This window comes from Ranitomeya imitator, chromosome 4 (assembly GCF_032444005.1).
Source record: "Ranitomeya imitator isolate aRanImi1 chromosome 4, aRanImi1.pri, whole genome shotgun sequence".
Taxonomy (NCBI): Eukaryota; Metazoa; Chordata; class Amphibia; order Anura; family Dendrobatidae; genus Ranitomeya; species Ranitomeya imitator.
In genome coordinates, this window is record NC_091285.1 from 135,296,725 (window position 1) to 135,318,814 (window position 22,090).

A 22,090-nucleotide genomic window follows, 5' to 3' on the forward strand; every position below is an offset into this window, starting at 1 on the left:
ATATGGTGGTATTGTGTGTGATCTATATGGCGGTATTATGTGAGAACACTGGCAGCATTATGTGTGATCTATATGGCGGTATTATGTGAGAACACTGGCAGTATTATGTGTGATCTATATGGTGGTATGTGAGAACACTGGCAGTATTATGTGTGATCTATATGGTGGTATGTGAGAACACTGGCGGTATGTGTGATCTATATGGCGGTATTATGTGAGAACACTATGGCAGTATTATCTTCAGAAAGCGGACCCATTCTATGGTGGTTCTGGCTGAGCACCTGCACGCGGGTCTGGGGTAATAGAGGGGGCAGCATGACCTCCAGTTAGGTGTAGTCAGGTGAAGGCTGGTGAGGCAGCTGAAGAGAGGGGTCTCATTTTTATCGTTACTATATGGCTACATTTCCTTCCCAGCGTCACCCCAGACTGCGCCTGTCACCTCGCTTTCACACATCGCCAGGACAGGATGGGGAAGACAGGATCTGAGGAGGGGAATGGGGTCTGCATGCAAAGTCTGGATCAGACCAGGCCATCAATCCGCAGAAATGTTTCCTGGATTTCTGTGGAGCAAACAAGCAGACGGTCTATCCATGTGTATAAAAGACAGCGCTCTATGTACAATCCCTGGCTGCTCCGCGCACCAAACAGGGGGCCCCCATAGACCAGCACACTGCTCTCCTGAAATACTCTGTGCTGCTGTCACCCTGCTCCCTCCACCACATATCTCCCAGAATCCTTGCTGCCTGCCATCCTCGGTGACTGTCTACTTGTCAGTATAAGGCTGCTTTCACACTAGCGTCGGTACGAGCCTTTCGCAGTGCGTCGTACCGACGTATGCTGTGAAAGAAGTGCCCGACGTGGGCAGCAGAAGCAGTCTTACGACGCTTCCGCTGCCCCATTGTTAGGTCTGGGCATGAGGGGGCGGAGTTTCGGCCGTGCATACGCGGTCGAAAATGGTGGACTCGACGCACAAACGTTACATGTAACTTTTTTTGTGGCGGCGGTCCACCAAAACATGATGCAACCGTCGCACGACAGTTATGACGTGTGGCAATACGTCGCAATGCGTCGGTAATGTTAGTCTATGGGGAAAAAACGCATCCTGCAGACAACTTTGCAGGATGCGTTTTTTCTCCTGAATGACGCATTGCAACGTACAGCCAACAACGCTAGTGTGAAAGTAGCCTAAGGCTGCCGTCCACTATCAGTATTTGGTCAGTATTTTACCTCAGTATTTGTAAGCCAAAACCAGGAGTGGGTGATAAATGCAGAAGTGGTGATATGTTTCTATTATACTTTTCCTCTAATTGTTACACTCCTGGTTTTGGCTTACAAATACTGAGGTAAAATACTGACCAAATACTGATAGTGTGACGGCAGCCATACTCTGCAGTCACCAACAAAATGGCTGCTCACTGGGTTCCTGAATATCATCCTCTCTAATCCCTTAGCAAACACCCAGAAGGAGAGGAGAGGAGACATCACACAAGTCAGCAGACTCCGCCCATAATTACTGTAGTGCAGTAATGTGAGCTATTTCTACACTAGGTTTTTCTGAAATTTCAGCAGCTGCTCCCCCTAGTGTTGAAAAGTGGAAATTCCAAAACTTTTCAAATTATTTTTCATATTTTACTAAATTATAAACAAATGATAATATTTTTTAAGAAAATGTAATCATTAATTCTTTACATTTTTACAATTTCTGAAAAAAATTTTTTTTTGATGGCACCTTCCCTTTAAGGTACCGTCACATTAAGCGACGCTGCAGCGATATAGACAACGATGCCGATCGCTGCAGCGTCGCTGTTTGGTCGCTGGAGAGCTGTCACACAGACAGCTCTCCAGCGACCAACGATGCCGAAGTCCCCGAGTTACCAGGGTAAACATCGGGTTACTAAGCGCAGGGCCGTGCTTAGTAACCCGATGTTTACCCTGGTTACCATTGTAAATGTAAAAAAAAAAACACTGCATACTTACATTCCAGTGTCTGTCGCATCCCCCAGCGTCAGCTTCCCGCACTGACTGTGAGCGCCGGCCGGCCGTAAAGCAGAGCACAGTGGTGACGTCACAGCTCTGCTTTACGGCCGGCGCTTACACAGTGCAGGGAAGCTGAGGCCGGGGGACGCGACAGACACCGAAATGTAAGTATGTAGTGTTTTTTTTTTTTTTACATTTACAATGGTAACCAGGGTAAACATCGGGTTACTAAAAGCGGCCCTGCGCTTAGTAACCCGATGTTTACCCTGGTTACCAGTGAACACATCGCTGGATCGGCGTCACACACGCCGATTCAGCGATGTCAGCGGGTGATCCAGCGACAAAATAAAGTTCCAGACTTTCAGCAACGACCAGCGATGTCACAGCAGGATCCTGATCGCTGCTGCGTGTCAAACACAATGATATCACTATCCAGGACGCTGCAACGTCACGGATCGCTATCGTTATCGTTCTAAAGTTGCTCAGTGTGACGGTACCCTTAGGCAACATCTTCAGGAGTGCCATGATTACAGCCATTTAATAAGTGACATTCCATTACATTGCAAGGCAGGCATACTGTAGCACACACCAATATAGTTACTGTGCCAGAGACTTTAATAGGGCCATATGGTTTTATTATTGAGTACTGTATGTTCACTGAAAGGGCTACATGGAGACTTTGTCTAGGGAAACACTTTGAATTGCATGTGGCTTTCTAGCCCAGGTCTTACATTTTAAACCACAGGATTATATTGTAGTGTATGACAGTATTATATAGATACTAGATGGTGGCCCGATTCTAACGTATCGGGTATTCTAGAATATGTAGGTAGTATATAGCACAGGCTCCATACTATATTGCACAGTGATGCAGTATATAACACAACTGACGTAGTACGTAACATAGCTACGTAGTATGTGACACAGCGTACGTAGTATATAGCAGAGCTATGTAGTATATAACATAGTCACGTAGTATATAACATAGCCACGTAGTGTATTGCACAGGTATGTAGTATATTGGTCAGCCACGTAGTATATTGCAGAGAAACGTAGCATATAACATAGCCACGTAGTATATTGTAGAGCCACGTAGTATATTGCACAGGCACATAGTATATAACACAGTCACATAGTGAATTGCACAGCTACGTAGTGTATTGTACAGCTATGTAGTATATTGGTCAGCGACGTAGTATATAGCAGAGCCACGTAGTATATAACATAGCCACGTAGTATATTGTAGAGGCACGTAGTATATTGCATAGCTACGTAGTATATTGCACAGCCACGTAGTATATAACAGAGCCACGTAGTATATTGCACAGTCAACGTAGTATATAACAGAACCGACACAGCCACATAGTATATTGCACAGCTATGTAGTATATAACACAGAGCACGTAGTATATTGCACAGCCACGTAGTATATTGGACAGTCACGTTGTATATTGCTCAGTCACGTTGTATATTGCCCAGCTGCATAGTATATAGCACAGAGATGTAGTATATAACAGAGCCCATGCAGTATGTAACACAACCCACGTAGTATTTAGCAATGTGGGCACTATATGCGTGGTTAAAAAAGACTTAAAATAAAAATAAACATATAGTCACCTTCCGAAGGCCCCTTGAAGTCCTGGTGCTTGTGTGCGGTGCACGCGGCAGCTTCCGGTCCCAGGGTTGGTATGAGCGCAGGACTTGTGATGACGTCGCGGTCACATGACCGTAACGTCATGGCAGGTCCTTCTCGCATAGCATCCTTGGTACCGGAACCTGCCGCTTGCACGAGGACAGCGCGCCATGTCAGAAGGTGAGAATAACCTTTTTTTTAAATTATTATTATTTGTAACATTAGATCTTTTTACTATTGATGTTGCATATGCAACATCAATAGTAAAAAGTTGGTCACACAGGGTTAATAGCTGCGTTAACGGAGTGCGTTACACAGCGGTCCGGTAACGCTGGCATTAACCCTGTGTGACCGCTCAGCGCTGACTGCAGGGCAGTAAAGCAGCGGCCATTTCGCTGCCAGACTATGGCCGTCGCTGATTGGTCGTGGCAATGGTCATGAGCGTTTTGCCACGACCAATCAGCGACTTGGATTTCCATGAAAGACAGAGGCCGCGACCAATGAATATCCGCGACAGACAGACAGAAAGACGGAAGTGACCCTTATACAATTATATAGTAGACTGAGTTGGACACTTTATAACTTGATTGCTCAGGAAGCATACGGCGCTGTTGTACGGTTGGTTTCTTAGAGTTTTTTTTTGCCAATTATTCCTAAACACAAGAGGTTCTACTAGCAAATGTTACATTCATCGGGTATTAAAAACTGTCTCAGTTTGTCCAGTGTATGGCCCTCAGAGAATGGCGCTGGTGCCTTTGCCCACCAGCTTCTTACCAAGGTGCTTTTGTGCCTACACCTGGACATCAGAATTCTTCCGAATTTCTGCATTGCCTAAGGCTGACGATTAAGGGACTTCAGTCTTACACAAAGAAGAAGAGAGAGAAGGTTTTTACAGATAGTTGCAGCAGGAATAATATACCATATAAGCCAGGTAAGAGGAGTTTCATACAAGGCTATACTAACCATTCTCTCCAGCTTCTAGCATGTCTTGCAAGTATTTGAATGATCCGGACTGCTTGGGCTGTGACACGGGTTCATCATAATCCTGGAGCATTTTGTACACATCCGAATCAATATCTATGCCATTTCGGCTTCTTGGCACTGTTCTTTGCAGGTCAACACTGTTAATGACAAATCAACAACAATAAACTAACAATGGCCCTCAGTAGTGATAACGACCGTATATGTCTAACGGTCTAAAGCACAATAGTTTGTCGAGGTGCTATATAATGGAATAGTCTTCAATAATGACTCAAACCCTGGGCTGCGTAATTTGGAGAAAAATGTAATTCAATGTACATTGTATTTATTTATGCTGGGGACAGAAAATCTTGCAAACAGTGAACAGGTAGAGACACAAGAAACATTAAGATCTGGGGTGGTTTTACTTTTATTCTAATGCCTTTCCATTCCTGTAATATGGCCCCACTTCGCTGTATAAGTCTTGTTAGCCATATGGGAGTGCTTCTCTATGGACATTACTTTAAACACCACTCCCCCTTGGAAGAAAAGACTAAATTAACACATGGAGAAGGGACGGCTATATCTTAGGAACCAAGAGGCACTGTAACAATCGAAAAACAGGAAAACTGTAGGATTTACATCAGGTAAAACATACATGTTTATTGCAAGTGACGGCCCTTTTGACATTTATCTGTGCACCGTACTATATGGCACTTTCAATGAGGTACTGTTTGAGATGGTTGTTTGTACACTATGTGACAGTATAATATGTGTGGTGTGTGTCAATAGTTATTTCAGACTTGTAAGGGTTTTTGAAAATGGAGTCATATGTGGTAAACTAGTTTAGATGCCAAAATATTAACCCTGATGAGGAGGGACTGGGAAGCAAAGAGAGCGCAAATAGGGCCTTAACCGGTTAACAACAGATAAAGAATACTATATGCTTGCTCACCTGGTAATGGAGCATTTGCAACAATCTTTAAGCATATACCAGCTGCTGCCGGCCACGGGTCAACAGACCAAAGAAATGCTATGCAGATTCAAAGCGGTTTTCCTTGCGCTGCTGGTGGACTCAGGAAATCAAGGAGTTCAGGACACAATTTGAATTAAATGGTTATAAAGTCAACACATTTTGAAGTTATCCAACTTCTTCTTCAGGACATAAGTTTGCTTGGATAACTTTGAAACGTGTTGACTTTATAACCATTTAATACAAATTGTGTCCTGAACTCCTTCATCTCCTGAATTCATCCTGTGAGTCTGCCAACAGCGCAAGCTAAACCGCTTTGAATCCACACAGAAAAATATTAACCATGTAAGTCCAAAGAAACCAAAATATTCTAATAATTCTCTGCTGACCCTACATTTCCTAGTGATTGGGTACAAAACAACCAGGAAAGCAAATTTTAAAAAGCAGTTCAATTAACTGGTTTCATTGAATTCAATAGAGAAAATGTCTCAGCATCCATAGTATATAGGTATATACAGTTGTGTGAAAATGTGTTTGCCCTCTTCCTGATTTCCTATTATTTTGCATGTCTGCCACACTTAAATGTTTCAGATCACCAAACAAATTTAAATATTAGACAAAGATATAAGTAAACACAAAATGCATAAAGGTCTTTATTATTAAGGGATAAAGAAATCCAAACCTACAGGGCCCTGTGTGAAAAAGTGACTGGCCCCTAAATCTAATAGCTGGTTGGGCTACCCTTAGCAGCAACAACTGCAATCATGCGTTTGTGACAACTGGCAATGAGTCTTTTACAACACTCTAGAGGAATACTGACCCACTCAACTTTGTACAATTGTTGTAATTCAGCCATATTAGAGAGTTCCAGAGCATGAACCGCCTTTTTAAGTTCACGCCACAGCATCCCAGTCATATTAAGGTCAGAATTTTGACTAGACCACTCCAAAGTCTTAATTTTGTTTTTCTTAAGCCATTCAGAGGTGGACATGCTTGTGTGTTTTGAATCATTGTCCTGCTGAATAACTTCAGGGGGCTTCTGCTTGAGGTCACGAACAGATTGCCGGAAATTCTCCTTCAAAATTTTTTGGTAGACAGCAGAATTCATGGTTCCATTTACCACAGGAAGTCTTCTACGTCTTGAAGTAGCAAAACAGCCCCAGAACATCACAATACCACCACAATATTTTAAAGTCCACAAAGTATTCTCCCAAACGTCTTGGGTATCATCAATATATTTTCTGGTAAAACTGAGAGGAGCCTTTATGTTCTTAATGCTCAGCAGTGGTTTTCATCTTGGAGCTCTGTCATGCAGGCCATTTTTCCCAAGTGTCTATCTTATGTTGGAGTCATGAACACGGACCTTAACTGAGGCAAATGAGGCCTGGATTACTTTGGACGTTGTTGTGGGGTCTTTTGTGACCTCTTGGATGAGTCACTTCTGGGCTCTTGGGGACATTTTGGCTGGTCAGCATTTCCTGGGAAGGTTCACCATTGTTCCATGTTTTCGCCATTTGTGGATAATGGCTCTCACTGTGGTTCCCTCGAGTCCCAAAGCTTTAGAAATGGCTTTGTAACCTTTTCCAGACTTATAGATCTCAATGACTTTGTTTCTCATTTGTTCCAGAATTTCTTTGGATCCCGACATGATGTCTATCTTTTGAGGAACTTTTGGTCTACTTCACTTTGTCAGGCAGGTCCTATTTAAGCGATTTCTAGATTGAGAACCGTTCTGGCAGTAATTGAGCCTGGATGTGGCTAGGGAATTTGAACTTTGCTTCCCACAGATAAGATAAACCACAGCTAGTTTATGTTTTATGGGAGGGCAATCACTTTTTCACACAGGGCACTGTAGGATGAGATTTATTTTTCCCTTAATAAAAAAGACCTTAATTTTTTGTGTTATCTTTATCTAATATTTAAATTTGTTTGGAGATCTGAAACATTTAAGTGTGACAAACATGTAAAAGAATAGGAAATTTGGAATCAGGCAAAAACTTTTTCACACAACTATATGTTAAAATAGCTTCTGAATCTTGAAGCTTCATGTATACAGTGGGTACGGAAAGTATTCAGACCCCTTTAACTCTTTCACTCTTTGTTTCATGGCAGCCATTTGGTAAAGTCAAAAAAGTTCATTTTTTTCATATTAATGTTCACTCTGCACCCCATCTTGACTGAAAAGAAACAGAAATGTAGACATTTTTGCAAATTTAATAAAAAAGAAAAACTGAAATTTCACATGGTCATAAGCAGGGGTGTCAAACTGCATTCCTCGAGGGCCGCAAACCATGCGTATTTTCAAGATTTCCTTAGCTTTGCACAAGGTGCTGTAATCATTATGTGTGTAGGTGATTAAATTATCACCTGTGCAGTACAAGGAAATCCTGAAAACATGACCTGTTTGCAGCCCTTGAGGAATGCAGTTTGACACCCCTGGTCATAAGAATTCAGAGTCAGACCCTTTGCTCAGACACTCATATTTAAGTCACATGCTGTCCATTTCCTTGTGATCCTCCTTGAGATGGTTCTACTAATTCAATGGAGGCCAGCTCTGTTTAATTAAACTGATAAGACTTGATTTGGAAAGGCACACACCTGTCTATATAAGGACCTCACAGCTCACAGTGCATGTCAGACCAAATGAGAATCATGAGGTCAAAGGAACTGGCCAAGGAGCTCAGAGACAGAATTGCGGCAAGGCGCAGATCTAGCCAAGGTTACAACAGAATTTCTGCAGTACTCAAGGTTCCTAAGAGCAGAGTGGCCTCCATAATCCTTAAATGGAAGAAGTTTGGGACCACCAGATCTCTTACTAGACCTGGCCATCTAGCCAAACTGAGCAATCGTGGGAGAAGATCCTTGGTGAGAGAGGTAAAGAACCCCAAGATCACTGTGGCTGAGCTCCAGAGATGCATTAGGGAGATGGGAGAAAGTTCCACAAAGTCAACTATCACTGCAGCCCTCCACCAATTGGGCCTTTATGGCAGAGTGGCCTGACGGAAGCCACTCCTCAGTGCTAAAAAAAAAACACATAAAGGACTCCCAGACTATAAGAAATAAGATTCTCTAGTCTGATGAGACGAAGATAGACCTTTTTGGTGATAATTTTAAGCGGTATGTGTGGAGAAAACCAGGCACTACTCATCACCTGCCCAATACAATCCCAACAGTGAAACATGGTGGTGGCAGCATCATGATATTGGAGTGTTTTTCAGCTGCAGGGACAGGATGACTGGTTGTCATTGAAGGAAACATGAATGGGGCCAAGTACAGAGATATGAAAACCTATTCCAGAGTGCTCTAGACCTCATACGTGGCCTAGGGTTCACCTTCCAACAAGACAATGACCCTAAGCACACAGCTAAAATAACAAAGGAGTGGCTTAAGAACAACTCTATGACCATTCTTGACTGGCCCAGCTAGAGCCCTGACCTAAACCCAATTGAGCATCTATGGAGAGACCTGAAAATGGCTGTCCACCAACGTTCACCATCCAACCTGATGGAACTGGAGAGGATAACTGCAAGGAAGAATGGCAGAGGATCCCCAAATCAAGGTGTGAAAAACTTGTTGCATCATTCCCAAGACTCATAGCTGTACTAGCTCAAAAGGGTGCTTCTACTCAATACTGAGCAAAGGGTCTGAATACTTATAACCATGTGATATTTCAGTTTTTCTTTTTTAATAAATTTGCAAAAATTACTACATTTCTGTTTTTTTTTCAGTCAAGATGGGGCGCAGAGTGTACACTAATGTGAAAAAAATGAACTTTTTTGAATTTACCAAATGGCTGCAACGAAACAACGAGTGAAAAATTTAAAGGGGTCGGAATACTTTCCGTACCCACTGTAGATCTAATCTCCCACATTCACCATTATTTACAAGACGGGAAAAGAATGCAGCAGCATAAGGATGTGGACATCTGCCATCTCAGATAACACTTCTCGCCATATATGCATTGTGCAATGGTTCTTTACCTGTGAAAGGACAGAAGGGCAGGTATAGTCCCCAAACAGAATTATTCCCAAAACCATGCCAGTTAATAAGCCAGGGAAAACCGTCTTTCAATTGCAAATTGTGAATGTTATAGGCTCCCTTTACACGTTATTACTTTATTATACACAAAAAATGATGCCTTTTAAAAAAATGGAGGAAAAAGAAATAAAATATACATTTCTTTTCTGTGATACACAGCAATCTACTAGGGAAATACTCCAAAAAAAAAAAGAAGTTTTTCCACTAGGCAGTCATCTGAGTTTGCTGAATCCTGCCGTTACATTTCATGAGAAATGTTTAAGAAAACCTGGTGTTGTGGTTGACAGTCTTCAATAAATTTGCTACTAAAAATGACATTTTGCAGAAATATCCTGCGCTGACACGTAGCCTACAACCTTATATTATAACACAGGGCAAATCTCCGCTGATAAATGCATAGCGCAAGCTTGTAGAAATTCCATTTAGTAAGCCATATTTGGCAGTATTATTGTATACAGAAAGATTTCCCTTCAGTGTCAATGTATACATCCATATGATTCAGCACAGCTGGAGTGGGGTCGGCTTCCAAACTTTCTGTCCATGGTTGATTTCATGTCACAGTCACAGTAATGCGTGGTATGTCACATAGTACAGACCTGGGCTTATGTTTTCATCTCTCACGTCATTCTTGTTGATACTAACTTCTCTAGCTATGTGTTCCTATTCTTCTTCAGTGGCCCCGACATTTCCCGAGTGGTGCTGGCTGGAGGCCACTGGTGCTCTGGTATACGCTGATGCATGTATGTGTCTGCACTGTCAGAAGTTGTGTCCTCACTGTTATAGAAATGGAGCTTCTAGTGTCAGGATATGACCCAAAAGCAATAGAACCCCTCTTTTTATCTATGCATTGGGCATGACAGACAAGGTGGCTGGCCACTTAATTAGAAGCTGTTATTATCAGAATACGACCTTTTGTTTAAATCCGGCTTTTGTGTTACATTTATTTTTATATGTGGTCTTTTTTTTTCATTTCATGATATTAGAAAAAAAAAATTAGAAATCTGGCAATTGTCCCACTGGCTACTGGGGCTTTTTTTTTAGCCTTTAATGTCCCATCAGGAAACAATACATGAACATTAGCCACAATAAACAGACGCCAACCATCTCTGGAGTGGCTACCAGAGGATTGAGGCTTCTTCCACTCAGATTGAATGTGAAGGCTGCAGCTAATCAGCGGCCATTGATTGGCTGCAGCATTCATGTGACATTGCCCTGCTAAATTTGCATCTGGAGACCACAGTACTGAATGAGGAGTAGTGGCATTTTGGCGATAGGTATCTTTATTTTTACTTTCTCCCCACCTTGGCCACATTGAAGGGATCTATCTGTACTTTGCTACTGATGACCTACACATATGACAAATAATAATCTTTATTTTTATATAGCGCTAACATATTCCACAGCGCTTTACAGTTTTGCACACATTACCATCGCTGTCCCCGATGGGGCTCACAGTCATGGTCTGGCTGAATCATTAACAGGCATACTAATGGGTATGGGTGCTATATTTTGACAATTAATCACACTGATCAGTAAAAATCATTGAGTCGGCATACCTTTGGGGAGGAGAGATATTGATCCTGCCCATATGTGAAGATAGATGTGATTCTATAGAATTGTTGTTGTTGTTTGTGTAAAGCCTGGATGGATTGTTGTACTGACTGTTGAGCATTGGTCGGACATCACTTGGACTGCCTCGCGGAGAAACTGGAGTGGATCTCCTGTTGTTAGCACTTTCTGTTGGGAAAATATCCTGAATAAAAATACAACAAAAAAACATAAAAAATCTTAGCATAAAAGCATAAAATCATGAAGTTTAGTAGCTTTTCATACAAGATTGTTTTCTTCCAAGAATATAATGTTGGTGCTATTATTGACATATGGAAGTGCATTAAAAAAAACCTTGTTAGTTGAAAACCTAAAAAATGTGCAACAAGTTCTAAAAAAAAAATGACATTCCTCTTACTGTGGTTTTGCTGTATGATCTTTATCTGCAATGATTTGGCCCTGTAATAAAAAGGGGTGGGGAGCACCCAGAGCCTTGACAAAAGCAATCTGAAAATCATCCTTTACCCTTTCAATTGAACTATTATATTCTACATTGTACTATGAATTGAACTATTATGTATCTACACAGGCCGACTGTGTTTCTGATCTGTAATAAATCTTTCAGTGCTCGAAGGATACCACTGTTCTTGGCAATGCGGGTTCTGATTAGGATGTGCTGCCATGAACGCTGATCTTTAGGGCAAAACAAAAGATATTTTCACCAAGTGGGAAAACGAGACTAGTCTGGCTCCATCACCAGCCAGCTTGTTCCACTTGTTCGTTGAACTCTTTAAAGTGTATTTTGCCTGAAACACTGGAGTGTTTTGGACTATACACCGGGCTGCACTTGTGAATTCAGGCTGAAGTTCATGCTAACCACGGTTTGGGCAGACTGAATTAGGTGAATTCACGATATGGTTCCTGTGATATGGATCCTTTTATTTTGTACTACATTTTTATGGTCTTTAGAAGGAGGCGGTTCTCACAGAATTCTCTGGGGATGTGTTTTGAGTCTTGTAAGCAACTTCCATTGGTAAAGACCATGAAAAGCAGACCTAAATAAAGAGGTCCATATCTTTGAATCAAAGCCGATGTAAAAAATAATACAGAATGTTCAGGATAGCAATGGGAATAAATTAGGAGCAAAAGCTGGCCACTTTTGATCTGGTGAAAGGTCCTCTTTCTGTTATAAATAATGAAGGAACCTATATGTGCTGGCTAAATGTAGCAAAAAGCCAATCTAACACTAATAGAACGAAGGCAGGATGGGCAAAGTAGTGTTTTCTGCTTGTGTGGAAGATTGTTCACAATCAGTAGTGTAGTGATGGTGTCAGTGAAGAGCAAGTGCCTGCAGTGGAGCAATTGGGTAAAGTTGCCTTATTGATCCCCATGTACTTTTCTAGACGTAGGTTTACATTTATTTTTCAATAATTTGGTTTTCATAAGTTTTATTCCAACAATGGTAAAAGTTATGTCTAATATCCACTTCCATATGTGAATAATTGTCATGATAGTAAAAAGTAAAATTGACTTAGATGAAGAATTAACAATACTCATTCATGCGTTTTCAGACTAGTGTTGATGGCCATCAATATCTGATTGGTGGGTTTTTGACTTCCGGTGAAACCTGCTAATCAGCTTGATTGGTGAAGTGCCGCTCCCATTTACCCAGCTGATCAATGGGGGTAACTAGGCATCTGATCTAATATTGATAAAACCCAGAAAAGCCCTTGAATGAACTTTCTAAATAAGTACATAGTGTACTACATATAGAACGGTACAGTTTCTTTATTCCAGCATTGGAACCCCAGCATGTACTGTTCACACATTTATGAACTATCCAAAGAATAGCCAGGAATATATGTGTTACCGGGACATTCTGACAAATCACACAAAACATACAAGAGTATATGTTATAAACAGATAGCATTACTGTCATGCTATTATTATCATCAGATTTGCTCATTTATATTCTAATAATCAGGACCAATCAACTACAATTGACTAACTCGAGAATTCAGAGAAATTGGGCACTTCACCATGCATTCAGCATAGAAGAAAACATCTGGTGAGCTGCAAACTTATCCTTTCAGTTCTCAGTACTTGCAAACAAGTGAAATTTTACCCTAGAAGATGAGAGTAGCTAAATACAAGGTTTGAACATTATGAAATCAGAAAAGACAACATAACAGGATCGGCAGCATCTAAAGTAAGTGAGATCTAGACTAAGGTCGTAGGTGCTTCCATACTCTATTCATATCCTAAAAAAAGTATGCAAGTTTACTTTATTCTGTTTTCAATGTGAATACCAATTCCAACACTTACAGCTTCAAAATGTTCATTTTATTAACTTTTCAATGTATCACTTTACTTTTGGTCAAGCAAGAGCGAGACATTTAATCATACTGTCATCTGATCTATGTTGGAGATGTCGTAATAGTGTTTTCCAGATTGTACGGGTAGAGTAATAGTAAAAGATTTTCTGTCTGAGACATGACAATGGCTTTTTCACATGTAGATAACGTGCTTTTGATGAGAAATACATTTCAACAACGTATTTATGAAAGAGCTGAAAGTTCTCTTAGAAGAAAGAACTTGGGGTGACATTCAATCCAGATGCCTCTTATTACGTACTCTTCTGTGGCACAGAACAAATGTCAAGAGTCATATGGAAAAGCCATCCATCACTTATCTACAAAGAATGAAACATTGTACAAGTAGGAAGCTTTGAAAAGGAAGAAAACAATCATGAAAAGAAGCAATCAACATGTACACTTTACAAATTCCTATGGATCCTAAGCCCGTCACCATAAAGGCTAAAAGTACGTCAGAGTGATGGAGGAAGTATCTGCTCCCTCCAGACTTCTACACCCCCTGCTGTTGCTTTCTCCACACTCATCACCTCCTCTTGCACTGGTCTAGCACAATTTTTATGACTGGGGCTAAGAAATACATAACACACATAGCTCTTTGCTATCCTATTAGCCTCGCACCATTGCTTTTTGCATGGGACTGCAATTGTTTTCCCTAAAAGGAGCAGGATTATAATGCATGACAAATACATATGACTGTTCTCCAGGGAATTGTGACACAAGTCACCATATATCCTGACCTTGGGAAAAGAAAACTGGTTCTCAGGATTGAATATTTTCCCACACCGTACTGTTGGATGGTAGTACCACTGTGTCCCTACAGCTGCCACTAGACGTTAGATTGTCATGAGAAGATCCAGTTTAAAATCACTGACGATTCTCACACAACTTTCCGATCAATATTTTTAAATTTAGGTCATATGGCCAGATACATCAAGGTCAGTGTTGTTCAAGAGATGTGCTGGAGTCAGAGGCTCATGGTTCATGGGGGCATATGCCTCTTCATGTATCAGGAGCATCAGACAAGTGGCGAACACTTCTGTGTGTGTCTTGCCACAAATCCTGCTCCAGATCCTGTTGGGAGGAAGATTTGAGGTGTAACAAACGCACCCGGAGTTGAAAACTGAGACTTTTCAGAGCATTTGACTGGAGTAAAAGCTTTGATGAATGGAGCCCATATTGGCGATCATTCGACAGCTAGAGTTGCAATCAAAATTATTCGGCCCACATGCGGAGACGCAGTCAGTGTAGTGATGTCACAAAGCCAACGACTCGCAGTGGCTCCAGAGCATGTGTACTTCAGTGCGCATGCTCGGGGAGTGGCTCATCAATGCACACGCATGGAATTACAGAAAAGATTCTTGTAACGTTGGGACACTACTGAAGATCAATCAAATTGCGTGGGCGTGGATAAGATGACAAGACAATGACTGAAAACAACAGAAGCCCACTCCTATGACTGAAAGACAAGATAAAGTATAACTATACAAAGTGATTCTTTGGCATACATACTGCGCAGTTTTGCTTGAAAACAATATGTTAGTGATGCACATTGCATCACTAACAACACACTGGGGTTAGTTTAATAGCAAAAAACTACGTGACAGGTTCCCTTTAGAGGGAACCTGTCACCAGTTTTATAGCTTATAAACCATGTCAATCTTTGACATGTCAACCTTTTAACGCATGTAAATGGTGTTACCACTAACCCCTTTATACCTATTCCTAAGTGCAACTGCATTCCATTAAAAAAGTGTTTTATTCATGTCCCGTGCTGCTTGCAAATCACGCTCTCCGGTCTGAGGGATGTCAGCAGATTGCACACAGCTCCGCCCCAGACTCTTCAAATGATGCTTCATCTATATTGATGGAAGTGTCCCGCCTGCATAGTGGAATCAGAGACCTGTGCATGCGCGCCTTACTCGGCCCTACTGAACAGCCATGGAGCTGGTGACGTAGAATTGAAGCCAACACCAGCACATTACATGACCCTAGGGCAGAGCGAAGTTCACCTGTACACGTCAGCGATTCAACTGTGCAGGCGTGAGACTTTAAGCATTGTAAGGATGACGAAGGTGACATCATTAATTTCCATCAAGATAGAAGAGGTGGCGTTCGAAGAAACTGGGGCTGCGCTGAGCGCAATCTTGATTTGCTCATCAGACAGGACTGCGCAATTTGCATGCTATGTGGGACACGAATAAACCAATTTTTCAAAGGTATGCAGGGGCACCAATGACGGTGTAATGAGGTTGTAGGAACCCTGTTTACATGCTTTAAAAGGTGATGGGCATGGTTTATAAAGTATAAAACTGGTGACAGATTCCCTTTAAAATACCATCCTGTCAGTGTCTGTCAGAAGCCAATTGCCTTTAAATAGTAATTACTTCTGACCTAACAATAGCTGTTCGCGTTTTAATATGAAACACTGTGGGGTTTCAGAGAAACTATACTTTTAAAAGCCAACTGTAGACAAAGGAACTTGGATGACTAGTTTAAGTGGCAGGTCTCAGCGGTTTCTTCCTGCACTACTTCTCTTGACTGACAGGACTCCTACTATTTGTATGTGTGTACTGAGCATTTCAGAGTAAAACATGCAGGGCTGTAAGAACACAATTAGTCTTTAATTCATGCTGCTCGGGGTTTGGGCAGCATGGATCTACTGTCAGGTTCCCTCTAAATCTGACAACACATTTGTCTGCAATGCCTATAAACACAGATGGGATGGAAGTGGGAAAAAAGCTTCGGGGAGAAAAAAGCAAAGAAGGAGAAAATTCAAAGAAAGAGAAAATACTTAGGTTTCTAAAGCTTGGGGATAAATGGCTAAAAATGCAGGATATGTCATATAATGGCCAGAAATATTAATATTCCTCATATTTACACAGGACATAGTACTTTGAAAAGTTACCTGAAAGTACAGTTACAATTTAAGGTGGTTTCCGAAAGTAAAATTCTGATAACAATTTTCTGAATGCAGATGAGTTCAACTGAATTGAGCAGCACAAAGTATAAATGCAGCACAAGAATGGAATAAAACTGCATAAAAGTCTCGTATCAATGAAAATCATGTTTGATTTCAAAGAACAAATGAAATTGAATGAGAATGAATTTAAGGAAGATCCAGATCTTATTAACATGTATCAAATCCACCTCCTCTTATTTTACAGAGATAACAGAAATCGGATTAATTCAATGGTTTTACGCATCAGATCATTAAAAAAAAAAACATTTGAGAAAAGTCTTAAAGTTCCGTAATTGAAAACTCCGAGGAACAACAAGACATGACAAATCACACCATGGCATTATTTATTTAACAAAATTGGTTAATGGTGAAAGATTATTCACAAGTGTTAAACATGTTCCCAGGAGTGGAAGTTGCAGTGAATTCACTCGAAGGTCAGACCATGCAATCCTCAGAGAGATTGCAAAAAACCCAAGAGTTACAGTTCAGACTCTAAAGGCCTCAGCATTTTAACTGTTCAAGTTTATATTAGTATAATATGGCTTGTTTATAAGAATTGCCAAAACAGTGCCTTCTTTATATAAAAAAAAAATAAACATTGCATTATGGCAACAGTAAGGAGGCATCTGAGCAAAGCACAACCTTTCTGTAACAAAGTCCTTTGGACAGACCGTACCAAAGTGGAGATGTTTGGCCAGAATGTCCTGTGCCTGCAAGCAAATACGGCATGCCAGTACAAATAGCTCATACCAATTTGTTAGTGCAGATTTCCTCATACACTTAACAGCACTTCTGTCCATACGATGGCTACCGATGCATGAGAATTTGACTAGAACAGCCCATCAGCCCCATGCAATTATAAAAAAACTCACATAGCAAAGCTGTTTTTCTATTGGAGGAGGCTGGTGGACAGGTCTGGTCACATGCTACTCCACCAGCAGCCATTATATGGTAGAAATGCTGGAAAGTTTGTGAGGAAAGCTGCACTAATAAGGGAAAGTGGCCAACCCCTTAAGTTAATAGTTGGTTTGAGATATTTCTGGACAAAGCCTTTGAACATGGTGGTGGAATTGTGAAGATTCGGACTTGGGTTACAACCATAGGACCTGGGCACTTGCAGTCACCAAGCCAATCATGAACTTGTCTGTATAACAAAGTATTTTAGAGTCAAATGAGAGATCATCGATATAAGAGTTAAAGCTGTTAGGCATCGAGTTCCCACCGCTGCACAGGAGGAATCTCCAGCCACCTCCGCTGCAGTCTCCCATTCTTCTCCAGCCGCAGTAGAGCCTGCTCAGCGGAGACGTTGGTCCCAGTGTCTGGCTCAGTCAGATACTGTGCGCTTGGTTACTGCTGATCTTCCACTGTTCAGCGGCGAGCAGACGCTCCTGGGACTAAGTCTTGCTTTTCCGCTACAGAGCATGCCCAAGGGTCGACTTCTCATTGGAGGTCGGGAGACACATGCTCAGGTCCTGAAGCAGTTCCTATTGGACCACTAGGAAGGAAAAAAACAAAATCAGGCAGAGATGCTTACCTGTCTAAATGGGCCTCAAAAAATTGCAATTGTTTTCTTGAATATTGTAGGATTTTTTCCTCTTTTTGCGGTTTTCATGTTAGAGTAGGACTGGCAAACGTAAGGACCCTTGATGCGGGTTGCCAGCTTACATATTATGGCCAGAATATCAACCAATACCTTACATATATTGATGTTTTTTTGCACTTTATATTTTTGTCAGGGTGCAGTTGGGCCCAAATGGTTCTGTAAACTGTGGCCTCTGTGCACACAGGATGCATAATACTTAGCACTGGGCAGCCCGCCATAGCACGTCATTAATAGGCTGAGAACTAGATGCACTGCATTCCTTGTGTGAACATTGCCACATACAGAGTATATTTTTTTGCATTGGTGTACCACACGGCCAATCCCTGATTGAAGGCTGGCTCTTTCATTTGGTATTGCACCTTTGCAGTTCCCATTTTACTTGGGTCCACTGCACCCTGGTAGTGCAATTGTATTTAGGCCCATTTAGACAGGTAAGCATATCTGCCTGTTTTTGTTTTTTTCTTGAATATTGGAGGATTTTTTCCTCTTTTTGTGGTTACCACTAGGAAGGTTCTGGAGAGCTTTCTTTATAAAAGGTTTGCATGGCCGCATGGCCATGCGCTAGTATCAACTTATGTTTATGAGCTTAGCTACTTTGTGGTCTGTGTCAGCATGTGCTCAGGTTTGGCTGTAAAGCCACTAGAATTCCGGCACCTCCGGAGAGGAGTTTGTGTGTGTGAATTTAGGGCTGGAGTATAGCCACTAGAATTCCGGCACCTCTGGAGAGGAGTTGTTTGTGTGCTGTTGCTGACTGAATGACCACTGTATGCTACCTGCTCCATTAGAGAGCTGTGATCCTCTGTGAGGTTAACAGAGAACAGCGTCACCTTTTATTCCGGCGACTCTGTGAAGCAACAGGGTTCGCTCCTTTACAGACCGGGTGTCTGAACCCGTGTTTATTCAGGCATAGTACCACCATACAGTGCCGCCATCTACTAGCAGCAGGTTCCACTCCTGCACGGTGGACCCCGGGCTGCGAACACACCTATACTATCTCCTTATTTACTCGGTGCGTTCCGCCAGCCCTATTAAAAGCTTGGCTAAACTGGATCATGCAACAGGACAATAATACCAAGCACAGCAGGAAATCTACATCAGAATGGCTGAAAAATAGAAAAGAATCAAAATGTTGCAATGGCCAATTCAAAGTCCAGACCTCAACCCAACTGAAATAACATGGCAGGACGCAGAGAAAACTGCACATAAACAAGTGTCCATAAATATCAGTGAGCTGGTAAACAAAAGTGAGCCATAATTCCTCCGCAATGATGTGGGAGAATGCTAACGTTATAAAGAAAACCATTATTTCCAAGTTATTGCTGCTGAAAGTAGTTCTACAAGCTATTGATTAATGGGGTATACTTCATTTTTCTCACACACCTTCTACATTTTGGCCTAGTTTTTGGTAACTTTATAATGGTACGGTGTAATTTCTCATATGTTGTTGTTCATCTGAAGTTGTATTTACCTAATTTTAATAACTTATTTGGAGCAGATGTTTTTAATGTGCTGGTAAGTCAAAATCATTGAACTCCAAGATGGTGTACTTACTTTTTCTCTTTTCTATATCTCTATGGTTCTCTCATCATGCAGTCAACAAGTTGGCGAGAGGCTAGTTGATGCCGCAGGATTTTCGAATGTTGCCCATGCTGGGTGCATAGGTAATGGAATGAAAAACTTGTATATGGGATTGAAGGTCACTACATTTATGAATGTTGAATACCAGACAATGATTAATACTAAATATCCTTGCCAAAATACGAGGGTTAGGTCCTTCCTGCTAAGTGCCTGCAGTCATCTCAAGTTGGATCCTCCAGTTTCCTCTGCCCTATAAAGAGTATGTATACGGTACATATGTTAATGAGAACTTGTCACTTTGTACATGCTGAATGATTTGTGGACACCGTGGTACAGAGAAGGAAAAGATGAGCAGAATGATATCTACATTTGTAGGGATTAATTCAGTTTAGCTTGTAATATTATCCAATTAAATCATTGTAGTTTGTATGTATATCAGTCCAGTGGGCCATCCTACTAGCGATTGACAGATATCTCTTCATGCACAATCATACAGGGAGTGGTGTCAATCACTGAGAAGGACCACCCACTGGACTCATATCTATTTAAACAAGATTTTCACTGAAAAAAATACAAATTTTACTGAACATCTTCCCACTATAATGTACATCAGTCTGATCAGCTACTCCGGCTCTATAACATCCTGCCTACAGATTCCCAGTATTTTGTAAGATTTCAACTTTTAACCCCGACATGAACTCTGTCTGTTAAACAAGCACCATCCGTTGGTCTGCTGTCATTTCCGCCTTTGGAGTATCTGTATGACATTGCTGTCTGCATAGCTGAAGTGGTACAGGAACTATGCCTGACACGCTAAACTACTATTAGACCCACACTGATTCCATGTCTTGTCACATTAATACTCCAGAAATAAGCAGATGGCAGTGGCTACTCTGTATGGCAAATCCAGGACAGCTTAGGACTGTCACCAAACTTCTCAATATAAACTGCATATATTATTAAAGAGATCTCTTAAACCTGGTAGGGCTGCTGTACTTATTTTAAAAATGATTGTACAACATTTCTGAAAGTCACCCTGCCTAATATTAAGGTGAACTCATTTTAATTTGAGGATTGCTAGGGCTCTTGGATTCTAATATACATTCCTGAGCAATGGATAAATATACACTCTACGTCTAGATATAGGATGTACTGTCTGTGCATTCTGTCCTCTTTATAACCACAAATGCCCCTAAGTAATGCAGAAGGTCATCATACTGTCAGTAATCAATGGAGGAGGCTGCCCCATTTCACATCATAGCAAGCATAGGACTCCGGGCTCATGATGGCAGAAAACCCTACAATCCGTGCACTTGGTTCCTCTCCATTACTAGCCAAGTTTTCAGATATCATCGCACAATAAATTAAGATGAATAGAATTAAAGCATTCAACACCTTCATTAAAACAATTGCAACCATAATCCCTAAGCCTATAGACATGAGATCCTAGAGGTCTGCTGGACATAAGTACTGATGGCCGGCACCATCTCCTTGCAGCACGAAGCTATATTGATAGTTTCATATTTCTGGGCTATACTAATACTTATTTTATGGGTTGCCATTTGCTTTACCTAATATTGCCTTGATATAATGCACAGGCAGTGCAGTGTTTTTGGTTAATGGTGGATGCTCTTTAATGGTACACCTTCCTATAAATCCAACTTATTATATTTGTCTATAATGTTCTGCAGGTGTTTGCTCTGTCTAGTTGTTTTATACAGTAATTTCAGCTTTACAAGGTTCACATAAAGAAAAGGGACAAAACCATAACATTGTACATAACGCCAAATGAACACATCGCATAACTATGGCCTGAGATGCACAAACTGGTCACGGGTCTCCCGACAGCCTCATATGCTGCATGACAGGAGACCCACAAGTGGTCCATACATCATGGTTTGTGAATGTAAGGCTTCTTCACACAAATCTATTTTTTTATGGTTTTTAAATGCATAAAAAATGCCGTGTTTTACAGTGGAAGTAAAATAAATGAGATTTCTAAAATAAGCTCTGAAGGCAGATTCTCGGGGAGATCTGTGTCCGGCCCATAGATCTTAACAGCTCATTTACATATTAAAAACTGTAGATTTCTCTGAAATAAATCATCGGATCACAGATATGAAGGTATCACTTTATTCATCTTTCTATGACCTACATGCCCATATAGATGGCTTAGGAGGGATGATCCTACGGACAGATTCCCTTTAAGTAGAGCAGACAAGGAAGATAAAAATTTTAGGTGCATTGTGCAGATGTGTGAATTTAGGCACAAAATTTGAAATGTGAATTAAGTGGTTCCCAGAGAAACGAATGAGCGAACTACTGTAAGTAGTACAAGTGCACTGAGCCATCCAGAGAGAACTCAACAGCTCTCTGGCGCATAGGTGGGATCCTAAGTAGGGACTTCATTATAACATACAGGTCCTTCTCAAAAAATTAGCATATA

General features: G+C 41.2%; 1 protein-coding gene across 1 annotated transcript in view; it reads right to left on the reverse strand.

Moving 5' to 3' along the window:
* Positions 1-22,090, reverse strand: part of PDLIM4 (PDZ and LIM domain 4) — a 220,913-nt gene that overhangs the window by 21,968 nt on the left and 176,855 nt on the right. Inside the window, exons 4-5 of the mRNA XM_069763940.1 lie at positions 11,138-11,334; positions 4,574-4,731 (exon numbers count right to left, since the gene is read on the reverse strand). Coding sequence (XP_069620041.1) covers positions 4,574-4,731; positions 11,138-11,334 — 355 coding nt within the window. The remainder of the gene's footprint in view (positions 1-4,573; positions 4,732-11,137; positions 11,335-22,090) is intronic.